The sequence below is a fragment of the Papilio machaon genome, chromosome 21, assembly GCF_912999745.1.
Source record: "Papilio machaon chromosome 21, ilPapMach1.1, whole genome shotgun sequence".
NCBI lineage: Eukaryota > Metazoa > Arthropoda > Insecta > Lepidoptera > Papilionidae > Papilio > Papilio machaon.
The window spans coordinates 2,280,918-2,308,913 of NC_060006.1; the positions used below are offsets into that span (position 1 = coordinate 2,280,918).

At 32.8% G+C, this 27,996-nt stretch overlaps 4 protein-coding genes across 6 annotated transcripts in view; 3 read left to right on the forward strand and 1 right to left on the reverse strand.

Moving 5' to 3' along the window:
• LOC106718586 overlaps nucleotides 1-7,018 on the forward strand; it is a 51,986-nt gene extending 44,968 nt beyond the window's left edge. The window contains exon 3 of the mRNA XM_014512730.2: nucleotides 6,160-7,018. Within this exon, the coding sequence (XP_014368216.2) occupies nucleotides 6,160-6,758 (599 nt within the window). The 3' untranslated portion in view covers nucleotides 6,759-7,018. The remainder of the gene's footprint in view (nucleotides 1-6,159) is intronic.
• A 2,980-nt stretch (nucleotides 7,019-9,998) lies between these two features.
• On the forward strand, nucleotides 9,999-13,895 carry LOC106718584 (protein D3). The gene is made up of 5 exons (XM_045683202.1): nucleotides 9,999-10,077; nucleotides 10,370-10,451; nucleotides 12,708-12,831; nucleotides 12,929-13,142; nucleotides 13,580-13,895. The coding sequence occupies exons 2-5, from the start codon at nucleotides 10,374-10,376 to the stop codon at nucleotides 13,716-13,718; spliced, it is 555 nt and encodes a 184-aa protein (XP_045539158.1). The 5' UTR covers nucleotides 9,999-10,077; nucleotides 10,370-10,373; the 3' UTR covers nucleotides 13,719-13,895.
• A 681-nt stretch (nucleotides 13,896-14,576) lies between these two features.
• On the reverse strand, nucleotides 14,577-22,392 carry LOC106718607 (protein D2-like). Of its 3 annotated transcripts, none has more exons than XM_045683074.1 (5): nucleotides 22,246-22,392; nucleotides 18,821-18,939; nucleotides 15,654-15,777; nucleotides 15,137-15,350; nucleotides 14,577-14,924 (listed from the first exon to the last, which is right to left on the reverse strand). In XM_045683074.1, exons 2-5 carry the CDS (start codon nucleotides 18,929-18,931, stop codon nucleotides 14,786-14,788), a joined length of 588 nt encoding a protein of 195 aa, XP_045539030.1. In that variant the 5' UTR covers nucleotides 18,932-18,939; nucleotides 22,246-22,392; the 3' UTR covers nucleotides 14,577-14,785. The 3 variants fall into 3 exon arrangements, with proteins under 3 accessions (XP_045539030.1, XP_045539031.1, XP_045539029.1); XM_045683075.1 differs by having other exon boundaries at nucleotides 18,821-18,917; nucleotides 22,246-22,391; XM_045683073.1 differs by lacking the exon at nucleotides 22,246-22,392 and having other exon boundaries at nucleotides 18,821-19,050.
• Nucleotides 22,393-22,711: 319 nt separating this feature from the next.
• Nucleotides 22,712-27,837, forward strand: LOC106718588 (histone deacetylase 3). The gene is made up of 7 exons (XM_045683098.1): nucleotides 22,712-23,177; nucleotides 23,763-23,951; nucleotides 24,563-24,837; nucleotides 25,169-25,356; nucleotides 25,673-25,813; nucleotides 26,243-26,361; nucleotides 27,396-27,837. The coding sequence occupies exons 1-7, from the start codon at nucleotides 22,937-22,939 to the stop codon at nucleotides 27,554-27,556; spliced, it is 1,314 nt and encodes a 437-aa protein (XP_045539054.1). The 5' UTR covers nucleotides 22,712-22,936; the 3' UTR covers nucleotides 27,557-27,837.
• The last annotated feature ends 159 nt before the right edge of the window (nucleotides 27,838-27,996 follow it).

A 27,996-nucleotide genomic window follows, 5' to 3' on the forward strand; every position in this document is an offset into this window, starting at 1 on the left:
CAGTACATATACGTTATTTTTATATAACTTTATCACTTATGTATATGACCACATTTCTGTAAGATTTAGTAGGAAATCTTACTAATATCATACTATATTATATATAAACATGCGAAAGTTTAAATGGATGGATGTTTGTTTGAAGGTATCTCCGCAACGGCTCATCTGATCTTGATAAAATCTGGCACAGATGTAGAACATAGTCTGGAAGAACACATAAGTTACTTATTACGTTTTTTTTTAATTCCGCTCGGACGGAATCGCGTATGACAGCTAGTACTCGTATACATATAAAATCCACTCGTAGGTTTTAGGCTTATCACCTCTAATTTAGGGAGCTCAAGCCACTAGATGGGAACCTATATGAGCTGATGAGGAAATCCAGTTTAATTAAACAAATGAAGACGGGATTAAAAGCGCATAAGAATTATACCTAACCATGTAAGTGATTTAATGTCGAAAGTTCCAGATATTGACAAGTGAGTGTTGAAATTTGATTCAATATTATTGCGGATGTTTTACCAAAACATTGTCAATTTTTTCTCATAACATTATCTTCAGTGTTTAATATGTTAATTGAATTTTGGTTAGCAAATTTTAAATAACAAAAGTGTGAGAGGTGTTCCATTTTCCGCACAAATAGAAGTCTGTAATATTTGCTATTCTTCTGAATCAAGGGTGTGATTATAATATTTATGAATGTTAATTAATTAGTAACTAATACAAATGGAGACTACAGTCGAACCTGGATAAGCGAGAACAGAATAAAAGAGTCACTTCTATAAGCGAGAGTAATTGACGGATGATCTCTATAAGAGGGAAGTTCGGGTTCGAAAAATATAGCGGTCCCTTAGACTCTCGCTTATCCAAGTTCTTCTGTACTTACTTATGTACTTAACATAGTAAAAATCTATTAAATAAAGCGATTATAAAATAAAAAGTGAAAATATAATCATGTTTGCAATTTATTATTCAAATAGAAAGGAAGTAAGAGGTCGTAAACATGTTTGAGAAGTCAACAAACTGGCAAATTTCACGGCTGGTTTATTTTCATACATATCAAATTGACTCGTAGCATAGAGATGTTATTATAAAATTAATTCGATAACCTCTCTCTATCCCACGGCATTAAAATGATTTAATTCGCATACATAAATTATAATAGTTAAAAGCCGATGTCTAAATGCTGAACAACATTTATTATCACTACATTTAAACACTTTACGTACATTTTAATAATATTTTATTATTATTAATAAACATTGTCTCAGTATTTGAGACTATGTGGTGTCATTTTGCGATAATGGATTTATAACCTACTAGCTGACGCCCGTAACTCTTTACACACTCTTAACACGTATGCATTTGTGTTTTATATATTATTTGAGTTACTGATAAATAAAATAAACTTACAAAGACTTGTTTTTACAGTTTTAACTTTGCTCAGTTCGTGTTTATTTCAATAAAAAATAATGTATTCGTCCTTCTTAACTTCTTAAACGTTCTCTGATTATAATGAAATGTTACCATTACATTCTGTTACTGAAACACTTGATATATGAATATGTTGTTGTCTCTGTTTACTCAAAGAATATGAGAGGGATGTAGATATTGCAACAATGTTTTGTTACATACAAATATTTCGCCTGTAGAAACATACGGTTAGGTAGGCATTTTTCATACAAACACACTTCGAAATAATTAATTTGTCATTGAATGAATTGATTGCACACAAACGAACACAAAGTTAAAGGTTAGTGAACTTTACATACGTAGGTTTTGCACGTATTATTGCAATAACAAACAAACATAAAGATACAAAGCATAGCATTACAGAGGCGAACACGTTTCGATTGCGCGCAAGTATTGCACTAGTCAAGTCATCCTCGAAATTACGAAATGTTGACGACAGGCGTGACATACTGGTACAGAGTAATTTACACCAGAGACTTTATTTACTTAGCAATTCTTCACGCGCTCTTAAACTCAGAAAATTTAACATAAAGTTTCTTTTACTGGACTAAGGCCTGGTCACCACATAGCTCAACTTGCAGTAGGCTCCGAAGCTGTAGTTTTTAACCGACTTCAAATAGGAGGTCTTCAATTTGTCTGTGTGTTTTACGCAACAGAACTATTTAAAATACCTACTGAATATTGTACTAATAATTACATTAAGCAGTTTTATACATATACTAGCGACCCGCCCCGGCTTCGCACGGGTGCAATGCAAAATATACCTACTACAGAATAAATGCACAATTTATTTAAGGTACTTAAATGGATAAGGATTAATGCTGTATTGTTTAAAATCACTTCGTAAAAGAATAAAAATGGTTATGCTGGGTTATCCCTAAGAGATAGACATATACCATCGCGGACTTTTTTGTCGAACTTTTTAAGGTGAACAATACTGTAGTACATTATTTTGGTCTATCTCGTAGGGTTCAGCCAGCGTTTGCAATATAAGCGCAAAAAAACGTGCTTATTTACGACATCACATTAGAAAACTTTAAATTTATCAGTGTTTCTCTACTATATTATGCATTTATTATACATACAAACCTTCCTTAAGATTCACTCTATCTATTAAAAAAAACCGCGTCAAAATCCGTTGCGTAGTTTTAAAGATCTAAGCATACATACGGACATACAGCGAAAGCGACTTTGTTTTATACTATGTATTGATTGATTGATTTAAAATAACCATAGTAAGTTAATTAATTATTTTATATTCACAAGTAAACTTTAAAAAAACGCTGTCACGTGCCTTTAGAATGACCATTCTAAATAATAGACACGGATTGCCCCTAGTTTTAGAAAGTATATAACTTCTTTTACTTATGTATGAAGAAAATTAGTTAAAACAAAATCTGTATTCAAGACGTTTCGAGTTCGACATAAAACATTGCATCGCATTTTTCTTGTACTGTAGTTCATTTTACATAGATCAAAATATCTGTATAAATCTCGAGATAAGAAAAATATTGTTATACTTCTTGTCTTTCACCTTCTATAAAATACAAAATTTCTAACCAATATTAAAATTATAATAGCTGTAGTACGATATTATATTTGGTCGTTAAATGGATAATTTTGTCCCATGTTCATATTTTAATTGGTCACCCTACATGTCCTAAAAAGCTCAATTTAGACGCGTACGCAATTAAGCAATATTTTTATTTACACTTCGATCGGTCAACTTGTTCATACGAGGTCGTTCAGTGCTGATGATATTCTGTTTGTTCAGTCAGTATCATGTTGGTTCAGTGTAGTCATATTACGTGACTGTTTGGTTAGCACGCCATCTATACTGAAAGTTAGATAATAGATTGTCGATTTTTATTTTTATCCACATTTAGATTTCTAGTTAACAGTTACAAAATTAAAACTTATTACATTTAAAATCTTATTTAAATTGCACGCCTACATATACCCGCACATGGTAGGGTGTTTCCCATCGGTGGGCCGATTGGCTCAATGGGTAACACTCATATGGTCAAGGAAGTCTTAAAAATTTACATATGGCAGAATAAAAAGGTTAAAAATCATTTCCCGTTTTAGATGAAACAAAAACGCTAATAGAATGTTGAGTTACAAAATAATTGGTTACAATTAACCGAAGTTGATTAAAATTTGCATATATAATTATTTCTTACAACGCAGTTAAATCTAAATTTGGCAAAACGAGTCGCTAAAATGTTGCGAAATCAACCAATCTGTAATTTGCGGTTTTAGTGACCCAATACCTTTTTGTACGACGACGGTTCTACAATATAACACTAAACCAAAATGTATTAACGTGAGTTTTCATTGCCGTTAAACTTCTACAGAAACATATTATCATCTCGCTCATATTCCTTGAAGAAACTGAGATAGTTAACAATTTTATTTAAGGTAGTAAATAAAACACAATTTTTTTTTTTAAATCAAAGGATGGATTTTTGGAACGAAGTTCCTTATCGCGCGTTGTGAAAGGGGGCTAGACGGAAAAAATTCTTACGAAAAGTTGTCACGACACTTTTTGCTATAGTAACCATGGCAACGACGTGACAATATATAACGAAAATTCATAGAAATAAAATGTACTTCTTGTGAAGACTTAAGTTTCTTATTCATAGAATAAACATTGGTTCCTTCACTAATTAATCGAAAGGAACTTCGTTCCATCCGGGTGTCCCAACACACCTCTCAAGTTTTTTTTATTTATTTCTCTTGAACAGGTCGTACGTTTAACTAAACATTTCGACTTAGGAAGTTTGAAGGTTATAAAAATAGATTTTAACTAATATTTGTCTAATGGATTTTTGTAAATATATACCTCATTAAAAGCAAAAAGCAGATTACGGCGACGTCTACATGATAAATCAACTTATATAATGATAAGATAAATTTTGTACATAACAATATTTTATCTGTTATTCTTTATTGCATTGCTTTTAGCTAAAGTATATTTTGATTTATTTATTACTCAATCCCAATCAAATTTTTGTTCCAGCATCTTCCTATATATTGTAATATTAGCAAGTTTTTTACTTATATAAAGTATAAATGTCAGGAACATGTAAGAGGAAGCGATAGGTAAATCGAAACGCGCGAGAAACGAACCTGCCCTTCACGGTCGGATCGTATCGCAATAAGTATTAGGTTACTTCCACATATTACTATTCTGAGGAACACTATATATGCTGGTAGGAAAATGCAATGACCTTATATTTACGTGATGAAGATATCTTTATATTATGACTTCTTTTCTCTAGTCTTCTTCAAGAGTTATGAAGAGAATTTTAATTAAAACCTTCCTCAACTTGTAGCATTTATGAACATGTAAGATTCAAACAAAGGCTAATAATAATCCTCGAAGTTGATGAAGTATTTACTTGTTAACTTCCATTACAATATTGCTAATTGGGTAGTTATAAAATTGCTTATATTAATAACACATCACAAAGTTCAAAGTTATCTACACTATTTAATAGTTTTTCATTATCTTATTTACCTAAACGTAACATTATAGTAAAACTACCGAAACATTAACTTGATTGTTCAAAAGTAATCAAGCGCGATAACCCACGTAAGCTATAAACAATAATTGGCATTATGTAAGCATGTATATCAAAAGTTAAGGTCACCATTTACAGATAGGTTAAAAGTCGTCTTGTGAAAGAAGACAATTTTATAAGACACGTACGAGTAAGTTTGTAGCTCGAGGCTAAATAATAGTACGGGTTTTGAAAGTGACCCTTGGGGCACTCCTCTTTCTTATCTGTTTAAAGATGTGTTTTCTTATTCTTATAATTAAAAAAGGTCCTCACCTTGCCATTTCGATTATATTTTTCGTCTCTCGCTGTATGAAACATATTGGGTAATTCGCGAAACCTTTATATAAGATGGTCAATTCAAGCAAAACGCTATACTTTATTCTGCATTTAATATTCTCCTAAAATATGTAGTAACTAATAAACAACTAGAAAAGAAAACCTTGCAAAATATATAAAATCGCTCTGTATAAGCGTATAGAATAGTAATTGTAGAGCGACTTTTTTTTTAAATTAAACATGTACTTTATTTTTGTGTGTTACTTACACACCAAAAAAATCTGTAAAAATGGAAAAATAAATCAGTGAGCACTATTATCAATAAAAAATAAAGAACACAGATTTTATAATAAAGTAAGCAAAACGTGAAAAAAAATATAACAAAGACGTTCAGTCACGTAAAAATCAAGATGTTCTTGTACGTTTTGATCACATACGACCTGTGAAGGTCTCTACGTTTTCCTCTCATCGTAAATCCTTGATATAAAAGTTTGTAGGTCGTACACAGACATTTGACAACATGATTAGAATGTATGGCGTCGCGGAAGTATTTTCCTACGTGTTTGCAATATTTATATAAAATTACATCTGTTGTAACTCACTTATGGCATCAATTATAGCAATTACGAAGAGCTAGTTATTAATCTATATCATGCTAAATAAATGGTATTTATTTTTAGAAAGATACAAACAATTTTTATTGCTTTAATGAACGTTGAAGTTATATTCATACTTTTATCTTAGAATATAAAGAAGTATATATAAAGATTTTGTATGTAGTTGGTTAGATTAGTTAGAGAGTTTAATTTATAATTTTATAAATTATATTTTTTTCTAATTTCAGTAAGCACCGGCTACGAATCAGATCGGGAAGAATGGAGAAGCAGCCGTTCCCAGTTCTCTACCACAGCTTTCGACAGTCTAGCGAGACCAACTAAAATGGCGATGGCCTTGACACTAAGGAAACCTCAGAGAATAGATCCAACGCCACAGTATTACCGCCTTTCCAGCGAACCTAAGCCAAAACTTACCCCACTACCTTTTAGACCGAATAATTTCTTGCAAAGAGGAGCACCCAGGTTACCTCGACCGAGTTCAGAAATAAAAAGGAATTTAAGCACGGATCATAGAAAATATACTTCACTACAGAGCTTAGAATTACCGAAGAAGTTAAGTGAACCTAAGAAGAATGATCCTAAGAAGAATTACTCGAACATATCCAATAGAATAACAGGACTGACTAATAAATTGCGAGATTTGGGAGCAGCTAGTAATACTATTGGCAGATTCAAGGCTCAGTCCCACGGGGATGTTGCAAATCTCAAACCAGTATTAAAGAACAACGTTCAAGACGGAACTAAACGTTCAGTTGTTAGAACGTGCAGCGTTGAACCACCAAAGAAAGTTACTTTCAGCGCTTTTGCTACCGTCCAAGTTGTATAAATACACTCTTTTAAATTAATCTTGGTAATAATTGATCTGCATTTCCTTCTTGTAGTGATAATATCTTGGGTCCTGTATATTAACTGACTGTGGGTATTAATATAAAGTATTTAGTTTTTAGAGTAGCAACATATTTAATCGGAAATGTTTTTGTTTTACTTTATTGTATATAATTGAGAATGGGCCGGGATTCCTGTGTAAATAATAACGTTTTAAATTTGCTTTTGTAATAAAACCTCTTAAATTTCGAATTGTTAGTTATTAGTGTTTTTGTGTTTTCTTCACTTATAAATATTTATGCTTTTTCTCTTTGTTTTTGCACGCACATTATTTTTTTCCTCAATGACTTACCAAATAATTATATTATATTGGAAAAAGTCAGTTTTTAATTTCTGCACGCACACTATAAGACATCACTTTTAGCATTCTGCAAGCACTAAATTATTTTTTTAATTTTAAAGTAATATAACGGAGCTGTCATTTTGTCTAATCGATTAATCTTTTATTAAAATAAAACATCTGGAAATATATTAGAAAACCACGAAGGGTATGTAGAGAACGGGTTACCATTCGGCCTGATACTACTCTCACAATTTAACATCGAAACTCTTTTATCAACCATATTGGCAACCCTCTCGTTGTCTTTAAAAGACAACGAGAGGGTTGCCAATATGAATGCCTTTGCTTTATTAATAAAATAATTTATTAATAAAGCAAAGGAAAGTTATAAAAGACATAAACACAGGACCGTCTTAACTTGGGCTAAAGGAGTGGAGGATGCCCGGGCGCTTGGTCTTGGAGGAGCCTGGCCATTAGACATACTACTTTTAGAGGCCCTAGACTGATTTACACCCAGGCACCCCATATGGTAAAGATACTAAGACCAGCTTAAAAAGAAGTCGATTAGGCAAAATGGCCGTCAGCGATTCCGCATTTAAAATTTCTGTTATTTTGAATCTGAACTGACAGTTGTGAACTTCCGCTTGCCCGGTGCAAAGGATATCCAACGCTTGCGATGTCATACATAGTCCGACTAATTTATCTGACCCGGTGAGCATAAAACTACACTGCAGTACATTAGCGCACACACCCTGTCAATAAGAAAAATGTCACGAGATAGTTGTCGTACTGTAGCTGTTCTACCATATCTTATCTTGTGCTTTTGTATCCTATGCTTAAGTATGTTTTGCATATTTTCTGACAGAAAAAACTGCAATAATAGCGTCCCTCTCGCCGGGCCAGATGAGTTTGTCGGACAACAATATTATGAAATGCCACCAATCTTTGATAGATTGCTGTCGGTCAGTTTCAGGTGATGATAGAAATTAAATAGGAATTAATTTATTGTTATTTATTTATTCTATACGAATATTTATCATGAACAATAACAAAACGAAGAATCAAAAGTAAATAATATATTTTTTTCACAGACATTATGAGGTATAGATAAAATTTTACGCTAAATCAACATTATAAAATAATCTATTCCTGGAATAAATACTTATTTTTAAAAATCTCCAATACTTCATATTTAAAAAAAAAAACAATTTTAGTTGTTTTTTATATTTCGTATTTTGTAACCTCAACTCTGTAGTCCATCTTATTTATATTATAACGATTTGTTTTTAATTTATGTATATTTTATGTCATGTCTTTCTAGTCGTCCTACTATCTGATATTTTTTTCTTAACTTAATTGTGATCGTATTACGTTTTCTTTTAATAATATTAATGCTTACGTTTTATTTTATATTTCTTATTATCTCTAGCAATTTTTTTTATTTATAACTTCAATGATCCAAACTTTGAACTCGGCGAATATCATATGCCATAGATAACCTATAAAAAGACAAATGTCAAAATGTTATGGCGGTAAAATATTTTATGTCTTTTGATTATTTTTATCATGTGCTTTTAATTTAAATTTGTTTTATAATCTTAAAAATATATATGTATAGCCTGATCAGGAATAAAAAATCCGTAGTGTGTAAAAATTTGGAACTTATTTATGTACAATAGAAAGTGGTGTAATTAAGGAACCGATTGAAGCGCCCCAAGACAAGGATTTTATATTCTTGGTTACGTTATAGGTGTGATGTATATTTTTAATAATATTATAATTAAAAGAATGTATATTTGTATCGTATTCTAAGGAAAAGTCATAATTATTGTCGATGTATTCTATCCTAGATTAAAACACACTTGAATATTAGATTTAAAAAAATATAGCTTAATAACAGTTTAAATATTATAATGATTTATTATGTTGTTGTTTATTCTTGATTTAAATGTTTGAAAATTAATAAAATGTTTGTTAATCTATGAGGTTTTTTAATTACTTTTAGAGAATTAAAAAGAAAGAAAGAAAAATATGAGATCCAGTGTATTGCAAATGAGCCGTACTGATCCCGAACAATCTCGTATTGTGCCACTTGTAAAAAAAAATACTATAAGGATTACAATGTTTCTACAAGTACACTTTGGAATATAGGAATATGAGAGAAGAAAAGTTTTAGGAATACCGTGACCATCAGCTGTCCCTTATATACCTTTTTTTATATTATAAGGTGACAAACGAGCAAACGGCCACCTGGATTCGCCGCAATAGCGAGGCCACCGTTGCCCATAGACATCCGCAAATGCAGATGCGCTGCCTACCTTTAATTAACGGAGAAGGGGACGCACAGAAAGAGAATATTTTTCCTTCCTATGCGTCCCCTCTTCCGCCAAATCCACTTCCCCTTCCCATCCTTTCCTATAAAGAAAAAGATGTGAAAGGAAAGAGGACAAAAATTAGGCCTCCGGCACCACACTCATCAGACGAAACGCGGAATTGCTTCCACTTCACGCCTGTCCTCTGTGTGGTCGTGGTATTGCACCGGTCGACCCGGCCAAACATATAAAAAACAAAAATAGCTAATAAAAAATATAAAAATACCTATAAAAATTATGAACTAAAGTCCGCGTTGAGCCTTTTTTTTTTAAAGATCCAGAATGTCATCTAGCTGTGAAATTCTACAGAATTTTGTATTACATATTGTCGTTCCTTTCACTCTCTTTAAGAAAACAAAGATAACAAGTATCAATACAAGTTTCAAGAGATCCGAATCCACTTGTGATTATTTTCTACGTTGTTTACCTTTTTTAAATATAATTAAAGTAATCATAAATTATCCAATATCGAATACGCGTGAATAAATATGGTTTTGAGATAAACTTTATGATAACCTAAACTTGTAAACATTGCAATAAAAAATCGCGATATTTTACCATAAAATAGCTCAGTTTCTTCTTGGTGGCCGTCGGAGACAAACGTAAATGTAAGCATTTGCTATCGAATAAATTACATTATCTAATTACAATATTTAATTTAATAAATCGACTACATTGAAATATTAAAAAATATAAGTTTCCGAATTTTCTTGGTTTTTAATTAGTTTTATTAAAATCATTTAAAACTTTTATTGCTAAATTTATACGTTTGTTATAAAATATTTAATATTTTCTTCTTTATGTTTCGTTACCTAACCAGTTTGAAATAATTTTGTTGCACATTCAAACTGGTTTTTCGAGGAAATTCCTGGAAATAATAATCTAATAATATTCTTACAGTACAATGTCTGTTAAAAACGCATTTGAGACGAGCAAGATAGTACCCGATGTCATCCCAACCGCACCCACGGCTCTCATTGGGGTAAGATAAATAATTTTTAATTTCTTTAACACGATCCTAATTTTTATTTATACTTCTAGTATTATTATTTAAAAAAAATATTCTTCACTTGTAATGTGAAATCGAAATTATAGTCAAAGAAAATTTTATTACTGAAAATCTTTATAAATATTTTTACTAGATTTTTTTATAATTCCACTGAATTACAAATAAAATCTGGTATTAAAATAAGAAATCAAACTTTAGTATTATGTAAGTTTTAAGTTGGCTTCTACTTTTTTTTTTTTACATTAAATCAGTTACAAACTTTTACATTCAACTATAATTTCACAGAATAGAAGCATTGTTTAGCACAAAATTATTATTAGGTTCGTTGAAAACATGATTTGTTTGAATGAAATAATTTTAATTTCGCATAATATTTTCATCAGCACTCTGTATCTAGTCGGCACTCAATTTAGTGCGAGTTCGTAAATTGATGTAACAGACTGATGCTTTATTATTTTTGATTGTTATCGACTCGTGAATTGACATTTGCCTTATTTATAAAACAATATTTACGATAGTGTTAACTTTACAGTCCGACTTTTTAAGAACAAAAATATATTTTAAATCAAATTACAACTGTCTGAACATAATTTGCAAAAGGTTGTGTATTGCTGCTTCCATTTACTTAGTACATCATAATTGAAATGCAATTTTGTTAACCATTTTATGGAAATAATAAACGTAAACATAATTTATACCTTAGAACATTAGCCGCATATTTTTTTAGTTATCCGATATTATCTATCTATCTTTAGATAGTAATAATTATCCATTGACACCTTTCTAAGATTATAAACTAGCTGTCGCCCGCGACGTTCGCGTGGGTTTAAAATGAACATAATAAGTAGCCTTTGTGTTCTTCCAGATTATGTTCTACATTTGTGCTAAATTTCTTCAAGATCCGTTGAGCTGTTCCGGAGATACTTTCAAACAAACCACCATCCATCTAAACAATCGCATTTATAATATTAGTAAGAAGTAAGGCGCATATGTTTGGATGGATGGATGGATGTTTGTTTGAAGGTATCTCCAGAACGGTTAAACGGATCTCGAAGAAATTACGGTATTGATGTGTAACATAGTCTGGAAGAACACATAGGCTAATTGTTGTTTTTTTTCCGCGCGGACGGAGTCACCGGTGACAGCTAGGTATTTATATAAAATTGTTTATTCACAAAGACGTTTAAATATATATATCTACATATATCATAATTTGAATCTCTGTGTTCGTTCATAAATAATTATCGTAGACGTTTGGGATTAAGATTTTAATTCGACAATCAATCAAGTTATTATATCACAGGCTAATAAATTTATGATAACATTCTTACACGCTCCTATAAAAAAAAAAAAAAAAAAAAAACGCTTTCGTTTGGATAAAATAAATTATTTGGTGACTCGAAAGAAAATGTAGCTCATTTATTTTCATATTGCCCGCGACTCCATCCTCGCGGAATAAAAAAAAAAACTTCATTAGTAGCCTATATATGTTCTTCCAGACTATGTTCTACATCTATGGCAAATTTCATCAAGATCTGTTGAGCCATTTTGGTGATACTTTCATCAAACATCCATCCATCCATCTAAACTGCGCATATATAAATGAATAAATGATATTTTACAAAAAAAAAGGCAACCATTGCCTACGTACATCTAAAATGGCGGCTAGCGCGGGAAAACAATACGATAATCTGCACAAGGTTAATCGATTATTGTTATTGTAATTACGTAGCAATATGTAACCATTTAAGTAGCAATTTAGTGGTTTTGAAAACTGCAACAAATACATTATGAAAAACCACCAAAACAGGTATTACATCACATTTCCATAACACCGTAGCTAACGAAAACCCTATATGTAATATTTATCTTACTAAGATTATAAATGCGAATGTTTAGATGGATAGATGTTTCTTGGAAGGTATCTCCAGAACGGTTGCATGGATCTCGTTGAAATTTGCAATAGTTGTAGAACATAGTCTGCAACGCATAGGCGGCAATTGAGTTTTTTTTAAATTCCGCGCGGGCGGAGTCGCGGGCACGGCTATAAGATCTAACCTTTAATTTTAACTCGTAACACGTAAGAAAACATTATATAGTTCCCTTTATTTTCAAATAGGTTAGCAATATTATAATACAAGTTAAGACAATGGAGACTAGCCATAACATGCCTTTTGAATTGAATTTATAGGATAGGTTATTAAATTCATTATTTATTTTATATTTCAGTTGAACTACCCTAGTGGTGCAGTCGCTAATTTGGGCAATGAATTGGCTCCAACAGTGGTGAAGGACCAGCCCACAGTCACCTATGACGCCGACCCTAGCGCCTACTATACTCTCGTCTTTACCGGTATGGTTTAAAAAAAATCGTTCTTTAAAGTACTGAGCATCATGACTAAAATGTGTTTTTTATTTTTTTAACACAATAAAATCTTTGATCATTCCAGATCCGGACAACTACGATGGCCCGGAACCAGTGTACCGTGAGTGGCACCACTGGCTTGTTGGAAACATCCCCGGAAACAAAGTAAGCCAGGGCGAGGTTCTGTCCGGGTACATCGGATCCGGACCGCCGGAGGGCACTGGTATTCACAGATACGTATACATCTTGTACAAACAACCTGGAAAAATCAACTTTGACGAGACCAGATTGACCAACAAGTTAGTATATTTATTTTTTTAAATTACAGAATAAGCATAATTTTTAAAACGCCATCAATTTGTAGCATGCGAAAGAGAGATAGATAAACCAGATTATGATGCCAAAATGGGGAAGCAAATTTTTATTGTGGACATTTAAATTTAAAGAGATTAAAACGTTTTGATACTTTGGATATTCATCTTGGTTTTATAATTGAATTTTCATCTATATATATATATAAGAAAGTCTTGTTAGTTACACTATTTATAACTCAAGATCGGTCGAACTGATTTAGCTGAAAATTGATGGGGAGGTAGCTTAGAACCAGGAAACGGACATAGGAACTTTTTTATCTTGTGTGCATTTTTTTTTATTCCGCGCGGACGGAGTCGCGGGTAAAGGCTAGTGTAATTTAAATCAATAACACTGAAATTTGCAAACCATTTTTTTCCATCAGGTCTATCGATGGCCGCGCCGCTTTCTCGACCAAGAAGTTCGCTGAGAAGTACAACTTGGGAGCGCCAGTCGCGGGCAACTTCTACCGCGCACAATTCGACGACTACGTACCTCTCTTGTACAAGAGCTTGGGCGTTTAATTCTTAATATAGTGGAATAAACTTATCTGGCTCGGTGAAGAGCTGTTATGTGCCAAATTAAGTCATTACAGAAAACCTGAGACTTCATTAGGACTTGACAGCTGAGAAGGATCCTGTGACACTTTTTTGACATTGACAGATGTTAGTGAGCTATTGTAATATGTCACTCATACACACCGGGTCAGATAACTTTGTCTATACTTACCTACTGACATTCAAAATCCTTTTTTTTTCAAATTTATTTCAACATATTGAAAACCTGAGTAAATTAAAATTTCGAATAAATTCAGTACTTGTAATAACTTTCATTCGATTGAATTAAAGACGTACAGATCATTTTCCGGTTTTCCTTTAAACATTTAAGTGAATAAATTATTTACAAATATTTTATTTTATTTATAATAATCCCTAATAAATTTGTACTCAACTAAATTCAGGTAAATACGCATTTTAGAATTAAAGGGACTTTATTAAAAAATATAATATTTTGTCTGAGTCATAAAACAAAAAGAAATCAATTTTTTATCTTTTTTTTTTTAAATCGAAACATTGTTAGTTTTCCTTTTTTAATATGTAGAGTCGATTAACTATGAAAATTATATTCTTTTGAAACTTTATTAGACTCTAAAGCTAAGGGTGCGAATTATAAGATGGCGCATAATAAAACTAAAAAATCAGTTATAAATGTATATTTGAAATGCTACACAACTTCACTTACAATCTAACGCAAATAATCACAAAGAGAATAAAAAAAACAACTGATTACATCAATTGAAATGCAATGATATTTTAAATGGCGATTTTAAATTATTGTAAAGGAAATTCAATCTTTGATTTCACATTCCTATATTTTTTTTTTTTAGTCTTCAGAAGCAAAAACAAAGAAAAATAGTTACATCTCTTAAGATATATAACTCTTTTCGTTTGATAGCCGAAAATTCATTCACGTGCCATTTAAAAGATTCAAAAGGATTTGTATTTAAACAACGCCATCTGTTGATTAGGATTGCAGTTTGGAAGCCAATTTATTTCAGTCTTAGCTGACTACTCGCGGGGAGCGGACGTGTCTAGTTGCCGAGCTGCTTGTAGAGCAAGGGCACATAGTCATCGTACTTCGCCTGGAAGAAATTGCCAGCGATCGGAATGCCGAGATTGTATTTGGTGGCGAAATTGTTGATGGAGAACTTAGCACGACCCTTATCCGATCTGAAATTGAGAATTATTCTTTTTTATTTCTAACAAGACTACTACTTTACTACTTTAAAGCCAGGACGAGGTGTAAATAAAAATTTGCTCGGTAGAAAAAACAGGAGTCTTATCACATGATCAACACACGTGATTCTGAAATGTTAGGTTACTAAAATGTTGGTTTACCTCACAAAAAAGTTAGGTTAGATAACATAAATGTATTCACTCACGTGTTGGGCAGGCGTGGCTCATCAAATGTTAGTTTCCCGGGCTGTTTGTAGACCAGGAAGACGTATCTGTGAAGACCAGTGTCTGGCGGTGGTCCGGCGCCTACGTACGCGGACAGCACTTCTCCAGTAGACAAGTCGCTACCAACCACGTTGCCCACCAGCCAGTGGTGCCATTCGCGGAATGTTGGCTCCTTACGCGACGGCGCATCGGGGTCTATAATTTAACGCCCGTAACGTAAAATGTGTCTGTGGTGGTGACTATTTAAAGTATTTTCAAGATGACATTAGAATTGAAACTCCAATTGCAACACACGATTACAAAATCAGTCTTAAATTAGTGTTAATTGGACACAAAGGGTGTTTCAGGGAGAGATATGTGAAAGGGCTTCTTACTTGGTGTATTTCTGTGTATTACTAGAGAAGTTAGCGCCACACGGTTTAGGCACTAAGTCTTCAATGCTAAATATAGAATGGCTATAATGTTAGCTTAAATTAAAATCTAAGTAGCATTTTTCACCTGTCATGGCCACCGTATAGAAGGTGTTTTGCTCAGCGTCCCATTTCAAAGTGGGTTGATCCTTCACTTGAGTCGGTGTCAATTCATTGCCCTCTTTCGCCTCCACACCGCTGGGGTAGTTCACCTGTAAGGGCAAATTATAACAAACTAGCTTATAAAATCATTAAATAACTGAACTAGTAAGTAGGAATAACGTCTAGTAGTAGTAATAGTAGTAGGTCCATTTTCGAAATATTAAATTTCATTTTGATATCGTTTAATTTAAATATAACTCATTAAAAATATGAAAATGGTTGTTTAAGACGTATTATATCTTTGTATTTTAAGTAAAATACTTATCTAAATCAATATTATTCTAATGCCTGGTTTACATTACGCCAGTAGCGCTGACCTGAACTGTTCTAAAACACTAACTGAAGCCAGTGAGCAACTCGATGGTGCCAGTTTGTGGGTATATTACCCCAGTTGTGTTATAGCACTATTATTCTACTGTACTGGTATATTGTAAACGAGGTATAATCCTGGAGGTAAGGAAAATTATTCCTTTCCGACAATTACCCAGCAAAAGGATCATTCTAGATTACACGGTCTTTTAAAGGAAATTGTCATCCCGATACGTCTAGAAACAACAGGTTCTTGTTTAGATTCTCAGGTGACACGGTTAACTGGATCTTGTTAACCTTCTTTCACAAGAAAACACGACTACATAACCGTGGGATACAGACACACTCGAATATACTGTCATCTCTTTCGTTCTCCTGGAAAGAGCTGAGATAGCTACTCTGAAACTGGAAAGAGCTATATGTATGGGTGTTTCGGCAGTCCTTCGTAGATAAAGCAACATAAATCTTCGAATATCGCGTATACTTGCGTCGTATCTCGTTTCGCGCGCTTCGTACACATGTTCAATAGTCGACCCGACAAAAAAAGTAAAGGATTAATTTTTCCTTGTTTAAATCGCATAAAGATAAATCTTTCTTATATATATAAAAGAAAGTCGTGTTAGTTACACTATTTATAACTCAAGAACGGCTGAATCGATTTGAGTGAAAATTGGTGGGCGGGTAACTTAGAACCAGGAAACGGACATAGGATATTTTTTACCCCGTTTTCTATTTTTTATTCCGCGCGGACGGAGTCGCGGGTAAAAGCTAGTTTTATCTAAAAATCTGCTCTTCTTCACTGATGTTAACTGATAACCTTATTCTTCTTGAAAAAACTGACATGATAAAACATTTTTGTATCAGTGTTTCGAGAGACTTCAGTTAAATTAGTTCACAAAGCATAATATACCTAATTTGTTGCAATCACCACTATATGTGATTGTAATTTTTTGGATTAATGAGGTGTAAATAATAACATGAATACGTACAGGTGTAGCTAGAATCAACCAATTAAATATAGTGACTCTGATATATAGACATGGCAATCAAATTGCAATCAAGGACTACATCCATCACTTCAACAAAATATCTTACATTGTATGTTAAAAGAAAATAACATTAATTATGTGTAATTATCTCTTAATAAATAGAATATGATAATTATCAGGATTTTTGCCTATTAATACAAGAGTAATGTAACCTCATTTACCTTTTTTTGGTATGGGGGGGAAGAATCTACAAAAGATACTCTGACTTTTCGGTGGAAAGTCAGGGTTATGTGAGATTCCTATTAAAACCCCACTCGGTCGCCATCCTCAAATGTGACTGCGAGGGTCCCGGGATCTCCAATAGAATGCACCGGGACCCTCCGCACTGTGCTTTTGCACTTCAGGAAAATATTTCCTCACGCCTTCACAAAAATTCGGCATCATAGGCACACGCAATGTTGCCCTGTCTTCTTGCTGTCCTTGGCGACTACCTACATACCTAATCTTAGCAGTCGTAATCAAATAAATTAATCGGTTTGAATTATATTTTGTACCAATGAAATTATTCTAAATTTTTTATTGAAAACTTGATTCGTCGATCTACATCATCGATTCTCAAATTTTGGTATGAAATTTCGAACGCATATAACGAGTATAACGTCTGTTAGTTCCGTTCGTTCAAATAATTTCGCCACTTTCTCCATTCGTGAACTTATGTAAGTCTATCCAAAAATGGTACTAAAATTTAGCGGTAAATTTAGTATTACATGTCAAATATTAAAACAAACAACGAAGAAATGAAATAGAAAACTTTTTTTATATAAAAAGGGGGCAAAAGAGAAGTGGGAACACCGACGTGTTCAACGACGCTCATGGACATCAATAATACTATCTCAAAACTGCGTTTGAAAACAACAAACGCATGCCGGATTGGTGCCGGAGGCCTAATTTTAGTCCTCTTCCCCTTCACATTCTTTTCTTATTAGGAAAGGATAAGAAGGGGAAGTAGATTGGGCGGAAGAGGGGACGCATAGGAAGGGGAAATGTCCGCTTTCTGTGCGTCCCCTTCTCCATTGATTAAAGGTAGGCAACGCATCTGCATTTGCGGATGTCCATGGGCAATGGTCGCCTCGGCGAGTTCAGGTGACCGTTTGCTCGTTTGCCACCTTTTCATATATTTTTATATATAAAAAAAAAACAAGATAGGAAGCATAATATGACATTGATATGATCGGTGACGATTGAACTTTAATCAAATCTATTGCTTTAAATCTTTTAACATTACGTTATATTGTAAAATTCGATGCCGAATTGTACAAGTTTACCGAAAAAAAAAAATTAAAACGTCTATCGAAAACTCGTTTGGTTTTAAGAATAATTTTATGTTTAAAAATAAAAACTATTTAACAGAAAGAATCCTCTGGAAAAAATAATTTATGCATAATAAAAACTATTTGTTTATTTTAACTTGGTCACGGTCACTAGGATTTGTGTAAATGAATTCTTTATTAAACCGCAATCGTATAGTTTATATTTGGAAGTAACACAACAGCGATAAGATGTAAAAGACTGAGTTCCATTTCCGATCATTTTACCAGATTTCCATAGTATATTTTTTAAATGTTTCGGAATAAATGTAATTATCCATATATTATCAAATCAAATACAATATTACAAAATCCATAGCTTGTTTATATCACATCCGTTTCCACTTGTTGTATGTGAGCTAAGATGACGATAAAACTCTATATATAATACAATTTTTTATTCTGTAAATAATAAAAAAAAATCTCACCTTAACCAGCGCGGCAGGGGCGACGGGAATAACATCGGGCACCACAGCATTCTCAGCAAACGACTTGGCGACGGTCGACATCCCTCTAGCTAGCACCCTAAAATTGACCATGCCGACGGCTAGTAACAAAACAATCACACATCTCAACATTTGCCCCATAATAATTATAATCAGGGACAGACACAGATGCACACGTCTGATCGTAACGAAAGTTGAAACACATATGCGGCGAACACAAGCGCAATCTGCTTAAATAGCTGCATTCGTTAGCACAACATTGGAATGTTAAAACCTAGTTGTTTTGTGGCAGTCATTTTATAGAATGCGTTTTATTAAAAAGTGTCTAACTACGAATAAACTGTCTTGTAACAATATAACATATTTAAATCAAATCTGTGCGATACTCATTCGAAAGCCTCATAATTACTGGGATAAAATTAATAGTGCACACAAGCTACGCGAAAATGGCTTATACATATCGTATACACATTACCTGGAGAAGATTAAATATTTAGATCTTCTTTCACGATGTCCAAGAAGTCTTGAATAAACTACTTGGAACTTGTTTGTCAAATAAAGTTGTCGTTGTCTTAAGTAATTGACTACTTTGACAGTAAGTATATTATGTGTCAGTTAATTTATTTCTTAGTTATCTAGAACTTTACTTGGAGACACAGGCCCTTAGTGTATTAAATAAACTAACGAGAATTAATATATGATTTAATAGCTTCATTGTGTAACAAAGCTATAGGTTAGACAGTTTGAATTTTGGCAAATTTGACAATATGTCAACTACTTACATTGACACAGCGATTATTATGTTTTTAATTAGATGTCAAGATCTGATTATGTTAGTAAATTGTTTATTTAGTTAAAGACATCAAAAAGATTCACCTATGTCAATGTAATGCTGTGAAATTTAATACCCAAAGCAAATACAGCTCTGAAGATTAATTAATGTTAGGATTTTATTACAATGCAAAGAATTTGTTTTATAAATAAAAATTATACCATGAAAAACTTGTGCAAGATTACAAAACACCTAAGTCTGTTTTTACACGGTAGATTGGTTCCAGAAGAAGCCGTGTAAAAAAAAACCGTGTAAAAAAAGACATTGATCTTATACAAAAATGGGTGATTTGTTCCTAATCTCTAAAACCTATTAAAATTAGTGAAAAACAAGAATTTTTAAGAACAAGAATTCATGTTTATTTTATTAAATCAAATATAAATACAAAATATTTTTTGGCTTATCTTTTATCTTAATGCGTTAAAATTAAATTTAATGGAAAATCAAATTTGCCTGCAAAAAATTTCTTTACCAAACACGTCTTATTGCATTAACAGTTCACAAAATATTAACACGTTTCAATTGCTCTGACCAGTAAATTTTATTGTATGCACATAAAGGGAATTCCCCTAAATTAGTGCTATTCACATTTGCTTTGACCAGTAAAAATTGTTTGTACGCGCTAAAGGGGAATTCACTTAAATCTTTAAGCTAGTGTTCGCAAACTATCGATACTATCGATGGTTTCAGACTTTTTTCTTTCATAAATACTTTTTTGTGATATGAACATACTTCGCAAAAATTAAATTTGACAAAAAAAATTTAAGTACATAAAATTTCAAATCGTGCTAAATGGAATAAAATCGTGTAAAAAAATTAAAAATATTCAATTTTCAAACCGTGTTACCGTGTAAAAACAGACTTAGGTGTATACGTAAAAAATCTTTTTGTTATGATTCGCAATAGAAAAACTCAAACAACTAAAGCTATTTTTAAATATTATTTTAAAGTACTGTTGTTACCAAGTAGACTAAGTTTTTGCTGTTACTAATCGTTCAAAATTCATTATAACAAAAAGTACCGTCGTCATTTATTGTCTCTCAATAAACTGTGACAAAAAATTATTTCATCAATATTTTTCATTTAAAATTTACATAAGTAAAGAAAATTTATATGTCTAAATGTTGCTGTGCAGATCTACTGCAGTCACACTTGTATGAATAAGGGGGATTGGCGTAGATTCAACAAAGTTGAATCAAATTTTGAAACCCATACAATGTTTCAATGGTTCATCATTTTTCAATTTTCATTCATTCAATTCAATTTAACAGTTTTTCGTCAACGAAACGAAAATTCATTGAAACCATTCCATCAAAGTGAATAAAGGCACCATTAAGAAAAGTGTTGCAGCAGTAAAATTGTAAAGACACAATGGGATGTATTAAACAATTCTGTCATGGATGTCCATACTATTTATGCTTATGCCTAGTTTCCTCTTCTCTGTGATTGGAATGTGATAGTTGGTGTATCCATATTATGTCAACATCATTGTAACCCAAGGTTAAATATTGGCACTTGTTTTCAGTTGCATTTGGCTTTGTTGGAATCGATATATGTAAGTAATCCATTGAAATACTGACATAAAATTTGGTATCAACAGTATTGTGTCAAACACTTCAGTAAACTTAGTCTGGTTTGTGGTATACAATAAAATAGACCAACAACAACTTTGTTTTGTGCATTTTTACTCTGCCTTTGCCTTTTTTACTGTGCATACTCTGTTCCAAGTAAAGAAATGTCTATCCTATAGCTTTGTTTAAGTTATTTTAAATTGGAAATGCACATTTTTTGGAAAAATATGATGCATTAAATTATTTGAAATTGTGGAATAATGTTAGTGTCTTTGACAATGTTTGACTTTTTTAACAATTACAAAATTAAATTATTTTTCAAGTGGCAGAAGAAAATTATGGTAAGAAGTAAGGAAGGTAACTTAAATTCTGTTAAATTTTACGATTTGTCTAAATTGCATTAAATGCACTGGGCTGTGAATGGAACGTGGATAAATACTTTATAGACATTTCCAACAAATTCTATAAATTTCGACTTTTGAATGGACATTGCTTAAAAGGCCAGATGTTAGTGAAATTATTTCATATTAACACAATATGCTAAATACAGGGTACATTTTGGTAATGTTATGCGACGTCATATCCTATACTAGTAATACAAGCAGTATCAAAAGCCGGTTTGTTAAAAAAATCGTGCAAATGAAGGACAGGTATAAGGGCATGTATTCAAAATGCTTACTAGATGAGTGTTACTGGCTGATGTTACGACGATTAAACGGAACTAGGTAGAATGGCAGTGTGCCAAATATTGATTAACAAAATGCCGGTATTCTGACATTTGTAGGTTACAACTTTTTAATCAACATTTTTTTGTATTATTCTGATTTCTGGCATAAAGTATTTAAAGTAATCATGTTACATTACATATACAGATTTAATAATGTAATTTAAAAACGTATATTACATAAGTATTGAATTTATCACAGGCAATCGCGACTCGGGGAATCCTTGAAACTAAATTTTACATTTATACAATGAATAAGCTTCGAAGAAAAACATCTTACCTTAAAAATGAGAGTAAAATCTAGAAAACTAGACAGGTAACTTGTAAAACGAATGTAAAACTGGATTATTGATAAGATTAAGAAAAGGAAAAGTCTAGAAATTGATAAGACAGAGACAACACACACAAATCGGCCCAAGTTATCATTCAAGTTGACATAAAGAGTAAATATGATTGAGGGGCGACTTAGTTGTAATTGGAGCCTGTATACTGGTATATACTGTAACTATAACTGGGATAGGTATTTCGAAAACGTATTAATACCTGGCTAACTGTGTGACGTAGTTATGTCTTTAGAAAAAGGTGATGTGTTATAATGTTTCTTGCTGAAGTGTTATTTCCACATTAATTAATCCAAAGAGTACATTAATATATGTAGGATTAATCTTTGATGTTCTGTAAAACTGTTTATTTCCTGTCAAATGTCAATGTCAGATAAAAGTTCTTATTTTCGATAGTTGCCTACTTTTCCGTGTTATTTCTAAATTTTTGCGTTAAGTTCTTTGAATTTATTAAATTGTAACTATATTATCATGTCTTTATATCAAATGTATACATTATTATGTAATGGGAAGAAAAAATGAAATATAAATCATGTTAGGTGATATTCAACTGACGAAGCGTTTAATTGTTATTGCATTGGTTCTTGGGGTTATTTTAATTTTAAAGGAGTACGTATTCGACTTTTCAATATGAGCCAGTCGCGGGTGGCATATTTTTACAATGCGGACGTAGGAAATTTCCACTACGGCCCTGGTCATCCTATGAAGCCTCATAGGCTCGCTGTGACGCATAGTCTTGTGTTACACTATGGTCTTCATAAGAAAATGCAAATATACAAACCTTACCAGGCCAATGCACATGATATGTGCCGGTTTCACAGTGAAGATTATATAGAATTCTTGCAGAATGTCACTCCACAGAATATTCAAAGTATGTATGATTTGTTACTAAAACTTTTTTGACATTCTAGTACAATATCAACACAATTACTATTTTTTCACTAATGTATTATGCCCTAGTGAAAAAATAGTATGAATAGATGGAAATTATCATTATTTATAGTCCCTTTTTACACAAACTTAAAATTAAATACAATAGAATAAAGCAGATGGCATATAACGATATATAATAGTTGAATGTGTAATAAACAATACAATATCAGTTGTAAAGACAATTGATTATTACTATTTCATATTGTGAGGTCCCTTCAATATTAAGTGAAAACAGGTGGATGATTGCTTAAACTTTCGTGAGACAAAATAATTAATGAAGAACGGCTTAACTCATGTGTGATCGTCCCGTGACGGCACCGACTAGTTTCGGACCCGTCGTGCAGTGCGAGACGCGATGCGACCGCGAAGTCCTCAAAATAAACACTCGCCCTGGAGATGGACCCCCGATGGGTCCAAAACTAGTCGGTGCCGTCACCGGACGAACACACGTGAGTTAGGCTGATTGCTTGTTTGCCAAGTTATACTTTAAAAAAAAATTAAGAAAAAAATATTTTGATTTCAGCATATTCAAAAGATTTACTACACTACAATGTAGGTGATGATTGTCCAGTATTTGAAGGTCTGTTTGATTTCTGCTCTATGTACACGGGTGCATCACTAGAAGGTGCTATGAAGTTAAACAATAATGTTTGTGATATTGCCATCAATTGGTCCGGTGGATTACATCATGCAAAGAAATTTGAACCTTCTGGTAAGTATATGAAAACTAGAATTCAATTTACAATAGCTTGATAATAGCCAAGCCAAGCGCAGTAGGATGTTAAAGTGCATTCTTGTTTTAATAATGATGTAGATATAAAAAAAAATAAAGTTTTTTTTTAAATTACAAGGTAGCAAACAAAAAAGCGGCCACATTAATTCACCGAAATGGCGTAGTGACCGCTTCCCATAGACATTCGCAATTGCAGATGCGTTGCCTTACCCTTAATCGATGAAGGAGCAGATGCACAAAAAGAGAATAATAAACCATTCTATGGATCTTCTCCTCCATCAAATCCACCTCGCCTACCATTTCTTTCCTTATAAGAAAAGGGTGGGAAGGGAAAGAAGACTACAATTAGGCCTCTGGCACCACACTCATCAGACGAAACGTGGAATTACTTCCACTTCACGCCTGTCTACTGTGTGGTCGTGGTGTTTCACCGGACGAGCCGGCCAATTCGTGCAACTGATGTTATTATTGCTGGTCTCTACCACTGTTTTGTAATGCACATATGACTCCTCTCATTTTATTATCTCGCTTAAAGAAATTCTTTTATAGTGTAAAATCTTTCTTGTGAAGTGTGAATTGAAATTTTCCAGGTTTTTGTTATGTTAATGACATAGTAATAGCAATATTGGAATTATTAAAGCACCATCCTCGTGTATTATACATTGATATTGATGTCCACCATGGGGACGGAGTGCAAGAAGCGTTCTATTTAACTGATAGGGTAATGACAGTTAGCTTCCATAAGTATGGAAACTATTTCTTCCCGGGGACTGGAGATATGTATGAAATTGGAGCTGAAAGTGGAAGATATTTCTCTGTTAATGTACCATTGAAGGAAGGCATAGATGATCAGAGTTATGTACAAGTAAGTAGTTGTACAATCTTTTGTTGTAATGTAGGTATTTAATGTTTTGTGGTACTGCCCTCTAAATAACATTTTTTAAACCAACATTTACTAATTTAGAGTCAACATTGTTTTATACTTTTATTTATTAGCTACCTTTAACCATTTGAATTATTGTCTTTCATAAGTTCCTGGGTCGAAAAAATGCTGCAAAACTCTGTTTAGAGATAGCTCCTCTTTATATATATTTTTTTAATAATAATTGATGCTTTAATAATATTGGTGGACTAATGATCTCATCCGTTGTATGCGTAAACATTTATTATATTATCATTTTTGATTATTTTTTTAGGTATTCAAACCTGTGATATCAAATGTGATGGAGTTTTACCGTCCTACTGCTATAGTATTACAATGTGGGGCTGATTCACTAGCTGGGGATCGTCTCGGTTGTTTCTCATTGTCTACACGAGGTCACGGTGAATGTGTCAAGTTTGTGAAGAATTTAAATGTACCTACGTTAGTTGTAGGTGGTGGAGGGTATGTGAAAGTTACAATATGTTTGAATTGTAAACTAAATAATTAAGAAAAGAATGTGAAATAGTCTACTAAAGTTTATTAACAGTTAAATATTTAAACAACTCTTATTTTCATATGGTTAATGCATTGAATCAAACTTGGTTTACGCTAAGTGCTTTCTGTGTTTAACTTAAGCCCCTGAAACTATAATTGTCTCTTCAAGGCTAAAAAAGTAAAGGATTTAATGATTTATCCCCTGTATAGATTGATCCAGACTCAAAGATACAGAAAATCTGTAATACCATAATTTACTAATATTTATGTGACATTCTTTCAGCTATACATTGAGAAATGTTGCAAGATGTTGGACATATGAAACCTCATTGTTAGTTGATGAGAATATTTCAAATGAACTACCATATACAGAGTATTTGGAGTTCTTTGCGCCTGATTTTCAGTTGCATCCTGAAATTACCAGGTATGTGGATTATTCATACGATCATATTTACATACATACACAAATGGGCTCAGTTAATTGAAAAGTTAATTTCGTTAATCGTTAATTAAAAAGTTAACTTCGTTAATCGTTAAAGCGTTACATTTTCGAAAATTAAACGCAAGTTAAAGTTAATCATTAAAATACAATTTGTATTTTTGTTAAATGTTATGTATTTTAGTCGTACAAATTTGTTAAAGTTATCTGTTTTTTTTTTCTATCAATGAACCGTAACTAAACTGGCAAGAAATGACAGAAAAATACATATTTATGTAGATATACAAAAAAAATAATAAAGATTTAATTAGGTTCTTAGTTATAGTTTTATAATTTAAAAAGTTAACATTTTATTTTTAAATGATACACTATAGCTAGTAAATATGTGTTAACAAAGAATACATTAATTTCTAGGCCCGATAACACAACAAATGCAAACAGCAAACAATACTTGGAGGCCATCACTAAGTATGTGTATGATAACCTCAAAATGTGTCAGCATTCACCTGCTGTACAGATGTCACATATACCAGGTATCGTAACTCTTAAGTAGATTTCCAAGTTCCATCCACACCACCTCGATGGCTGGCAATCCACAACCGTGCGGTTTTCGCGTCGCTTTCTACCGCGTACCGCCGCGTTGTGGAATGGTCTGTCCTCGGCGGTATTTCCAAACCGCTACGACTTAGGGTCCTTCAAGAAGCGAGCGTATCATCTTCTCAAAGGCCGGCAACGCATCTGCGATTCCTCTGGTATTGCAGATGTCCATGGGCGTCGATGAACACCTTGGTGATCCCGCTTCTCGATTGCCCCCTTCTCTTATAAAAAAAAAAAAGATTTATAGTTGGTTTCAGTTTTGGAGTCCAAAATCTCAGTTTAAAACATTCAGGATAGTTTATTAGCCGCAAATTTCCTAGACTGACCTCTATACATGGAAAGCCATGGTAATTTGTACCTATTTGTTTTACATATCTCTTATGGTTGCGATTGGTAGTGGTGGTGTGGATTCCAACTAATAATATAGATAGCATTAACTATCAGTAACTTCAGCAGGCGTGTTTAAGTTGGGACTAAGCAATTGCTGTCATTTCCAAGCAATTGCCTATCCATGTGACATGACAGTTACATATTTCAATGACAAAGAAATCAATGAAATCTTTTATAAACTATGCATCAAATTTGATGTAGATAATATATTGTAAATAAAGAACGTCGGTGGGTCAGGGGTTAAGCACTTGATTTGCAATCTGCAGGTCCTGGGTTCGAATCCCGACATGTATCAATGTGCTTTTCGATTTTCGATTTACATATGTACATTTATCTGAAGTTCTTACGATGAAGAAAAAACATCGTGATGCTGCACATATCTGAGAAGAAATTCAAAGATATATGTGAAGACAACCCGCACTGGTCTAGCGTGGTTGACTATGGCCTATCACCCCTAAACTTGGGGTAGGCTCCGGGCCCCTTGGTGGGGACGTATAGAGAGCTGATTATGAAAAGAAAGAAAAGGCTTGCAAAACAATTTAATTATAATCAAGTCTCAAAGTTTTATTATTATTTTCAGGTGATTTCTTCCCAGAAGATTATAAAATCAAAGAAGAACCAGATCCAGATGTGAAGATGACTCAAGAGGAAATAGATAAATTTGTGGAGCCCAAGAATGAGTTCTATGAAGATGATAAAGATAACGAGAAGGAAACGGTGATAGAGAAGAAGGAACCATAGCATACGGCCGATTTGACTGATCCTTTAGTCATTTGACACGTGAAGGGATATAAGAGATATAGAAACTTGTTTATGTAACCTCTTTAGTGCGGTGATAGTTTAAAGACAAGTGCAATTGTGGATAGTTCAAAGTGAAGTGTAGTGAAAACGTTATCTGGGTTAGTGAGAAGAGCTACTATTGTGGTAAGTATTTAAAATATATTTAATACCTGTTTACGCATACAAAATGAACCCATGAAAAGACAATTAAAGTTGGACGAGTTGTGGTACTTTTTGGTTTCTTCCTCTAGAATGTCATTTAGATATAAATAGATGTAAGTTTTAACAATAGTAATAGGAGAATAGGCAGAATTAATGAAACTTTTATTTTTTAATCTATATTGTATAATTTTAATATGGCAACATTATTATTATTGCTATTTTACTCTTATTGATTTTAA

What these genes read in the sequence shown, in the direction of transcription:
- LOC106718607 (XM_045683073.1), bottom strand. Translation starts at nt 18,979, where the DNA reads ATGGGGCAAATGTTGAGATGTGTGATTGTTTTGTTACTAGCCGTCGGC. An exon ending in CCCCTGCCGCGCTGGTTAAG is followed by an intron (nt 15,778 to 18,820) that starts GTGAGATTTTTT and finishes TTGCCCTTACAG; the next exon opens with GTGAACTACCCCAGCGGTGT. An exon ending in GAGCCACGCCTGCCCAACAC is followed by an intron (nt 14,925 to 15,136) that starts GTGAGTGAATAC and finishes TCTCAATTTCAG; the next exon opens with ATCGGATAAGGGTCGTGCTA.
- LOC106718584 (XM_045683202.1), top strand. Translation starts at nt 10,374, where the DNA reads ATGTCTGTTAAAAACGCATTTGAGACGAGCAAGATAGTACCCGATGTC. An exon ending in CACCCACGGCTCTCATTGGG is followed by an intron (nt 10,452 to 12,707) that starts GTAAGATAAATA and finishes TTTATATTTCAG; the next exon opens with TTGAACTACCCTAGTGGTGC. An exon ending in CTATACTCTCGTCTTTACCG is followed by an intron (nt 12,832 to 12,928) that starts GTATGGTTTAAA and finishes TGATCATTCCAG; the next exon opens with ATCCGGACAACTACGATGGC.
- LOC106718588 (XM_045683098.1), top strand. Translation starts at nt 22,937, where the DNA reads ATGAGCCAGTCGCGGGTGGCATATTTTTACAATGCGGACGTAGGAAAT. An exon ending in CACTCCACAGAATATTCAAA is followed by an intron (nt 23,178 to 23,762) that starts GTATGTATGATT and finishes TTTTGATTTCAG; the next exon opens with CATATTCAAAAGATTTACTA. An exon ending in AAAGAAATTTGAACCTTCTG is followed by an intron (nt 23,952 to 24,562) that starts GTAAGTATATGA and finishes GAAATTTTCCAG; the next exon opens with GTTTTTGTTATGTTAATGAC.